Source organism: Rhagoletis pomonella, unplaced genomic scaffold (assembly GCF_013731165.1).
Source record: "Rhagoletis pomonella isolate Grant_MI unplaced genomic scaffold, Rhpom_1.0 Rhpom_scaffold_00008, whole genome shotgun sequence".
Taxonomy (NCBI): Eukaryota; Metazoa; Arthropoda; class Insecta; order Diptera; family Tephritidae; genus Rhagoletis; species Rhagoletis pomonella.
The window spans coordinates 24,560,467-24,563,272 of NW_023458562.1; the positions used below are offsets into that span (position 1 = coordinate 24,560,467).

At 32.6% G+C, this 2,806-nt stretch overlaps 1 protein-coding gene across 1 annotated transcript; it reads left to right on the top strand.

Annotated features, from left to right (window-relative positions):
* Positions 1-1,927: 1,927 nt before the first annotated feature.
* LOC118745232 (patched domain-containing protein 1-like) lies at positions 1,928-2,429 on the top strand. The gene is made up of 3 exons (XM_036478757.1): positions 1,928-2,061; positions 2,160-2,305; positions 2,425-2,429. Exons 1-3 carry the CDS (start codon positions 1,928-1,930, stop codon positions 2,427-2,429), a joined length of 285 nt encoding a protein of 94 aa, XP_036334650.1.
* The last annotated feature ends 377 nt before the right edge of the window (positions 2,430-2,806 follow it).

Below are 2,806 nucleotides of genomic sequence, written 5' to 3' on the forward strand. Positions count from 1 at the left end.
AAAAAATCACCCGTTACATTGTTAGATCTCTTCTCGTCTTTGACCCGTGGATATGGTGAGGGGCGCTTGAAAATAAAACCTAACTACATGGGAGGGTCTAGTAGGGTTCACCTAGAAATTTAGGTGTTTTAGAGATTCCTGGGAAAAGATGTGGTAAAGTCCTGTTCTGGACATTCCAATGGGCCCGTGCGGCCTTCAAGAGAACTATTTAACTATGTAGAGCTGCGCATCTAACTTAACCTAACCGAACCTAACCTAAACGGCAGAGATAGAATTTCCGTATAGAGAAAAAACTGAATTAAAAAAAAAATATATATATATATATATATATATATATATATCTATATATATATATAAAATGGACGAAAATGTTGTTTATTGGAAAACGCAAAATTATGAGCTACCAAGTCGGGGATGCTCTATCTTTTGGTCGGGTTTCGGCCGGAAGTGGGTTAAACTGACCGGAACTGACCATTTATTTAAATGGAATATGTATCTTTTTACTATAGATTTGCTTTCTGTGGATAAAACTACGTTACGTTTTATCGGAAGTACCATTTTCAACATCTAAATGACATTCGAATTTCAACTCGCACTGGACTTCTAAAATGGACGAACATGTTTTTATTTATATTGATTTTACTAATAAATTCATTTCTCAGTTTTCATAGCGAAAAAAATTAATGGGGGCTATAGGAGTATTTCATTTATAAAATTTACATAGAAATAATATTAGATTGGCGCTTACACATACATATGTTAGTGTTTGGCGAACTTCTCCTTCAATTTGTGTTGTCCGCCTTGATATAGTGAAACAAAGTGGAGGGGCCTACGGTTCTTCTACAACTACTACCCTGACAGCCCTATTTTATTTCAAATGGCACTTTTGAAAAAATAAAAATATTTGAATACAATTTTGTGCAATCCCTCGCGAAAACAATTATTTTGACAAATACAATTTTCTAGTTTCTACAGTTGATGGAACCGAACTTAGTTTTAGCAAAGTAAATCTTATTTAATTGCTAAATGGAAATTCAAAAGTGACAGCTTATTCGGTACTTCTGTTTTTTCTATTTGGCACTCTTTTATGGCCAGTATGGCACCTCTTAGCTATCATCCCTCATACCCGAAATCCTGTCTACGCCACTGCGGGTGTGTGCTTATGAAAATTGTATTCTAAACTTTTGAATCGTCATTACGTGCATTAGGAATGCCCTTGTGGTAATATAAAATTAAAATACCAACAAAAATACTGTGCACCCATAGCATTTGAAGGTGCCACTCACAGCTCAAAGTGTTGAGTGACTAAGAGTACACACGCATACGTACTTAAGGGCGCACGGCATCAACTAAATTTAGAAGTATATACACATTGTAAGCGCTTAGAGCCTATGAATTTTGTTTTATGATCTTTTGCAGCAATGTCGTTGCAAACACGCGCTTGCGCAAATGCACGCAATGCGCGCGGCTGCTCAGACTAAACCAATTCGGAATCATAAGCAATTTGAGTTTCATGAAAGCAATTACATATTTCGTATACATATATACATATGTATTTGTGGTTTATCGTGCTAAACGTGTGAAGGGTAAAACTGTTAGATATAAAAATAAGGAAGGTAACAAAGAATTAATCGTAAATTGAATAAAAACTTAGATGTAAATACATATGTAATTAAAATTGATATTGAAAGGCGGTAAATATTGATTAAAAAACAATGCCAAAAACGCTTTAAAAGAACAAAGAAAAGTAATTACATATATTTCTTTATAAAAAGAGGAAAACTACTTTTTTAATATACATTTTTTACCGCGCTTCTTTCGTTTATTAATCTTATAAGTTGTATTGACATACTTCTAAATAAAGCTTGAGCTCATTTTGTTAATTATCCTCCTTCTTTTTTTTGTTTTGTTTTTTTCTTCCTAACAGATGAGGTGTGGCTGCATATATTGGGTGGATAAGATGTTAAATAAATCCTTTTATCATTTGGGCGTTTTAATTGCTAAACATCCTGGCTATTTTATTATAATACCGGTGCTGCTTACTATGCTCTGCATGACTGGGTAAGTACTTTCGTAAGAAGCTGTCTACATACATTTGTGCAAGCTTAACACGGCCTGCATTATAAAGGACCTTTTTTATTTTTATTTTTATTATTCAGCTATCAACAATTAAAATACCAAATTGATCCCGAATATTTATTTTCACCTGTCAATGGAGAGGGCAAGGCTGAACGTGCTATTGTTGAGAACTATTTCAAGGTCAATTACACACATCGCTTCAATGTTGGACGCATAACGCGACCTGGTAAGTTTAAGAAGATTTAGTAAAAAAAAGAAGACTCTCAAAAAATATAATAAATTCACATAAATTTTCTACAATTACTTGCTTAATAATTTTTCAATTACATTAACATGTTAAAATAGAATGAAATAAAATTAAAAACCAAATCAAATCAAATAACAAAAAAATATATAAAAATAAAAATTAATAATAATAATAAATTATTGTTGCTTTTCCACAATAAAATTTTCATTTAAAACGGCCTAGAGCTCAATATAAATGGTTGAATATAATTGTTATAAAGGCCAAAAAAATAACAAAAACAAATAACTTAAGGACGAGCACACCTAAAAGTTAAACATTCTAAAAAGAATTATTAGCAAAAACCAACCACATGATCAAGTGAATTGCAGCGGAATAGCTGCGCTTGATTGTGTTGGAATAACAAAAATGAAAATAGTGGAAAAAAGCAAACGAGAATTTACAAGGCGTACTTAGCACAGTGCATAGGCAACTGGCTGAGTC

Coding starts and splice junctions, on each gene's coding strand:
- LOC118745232 (XM_036478757.1), top strand. CDS start 1,928: ATGAGGTGTGGCTGCATATATTGGGTGGATAAGATGTTAAATAAATCC. Junction 2,062..2,159: donor ACTATGCTCTGCATGACTGG/GTAAGTACTTTC, acceptor TTTATTATTCAG/CTATCAACAATTAAAATACC.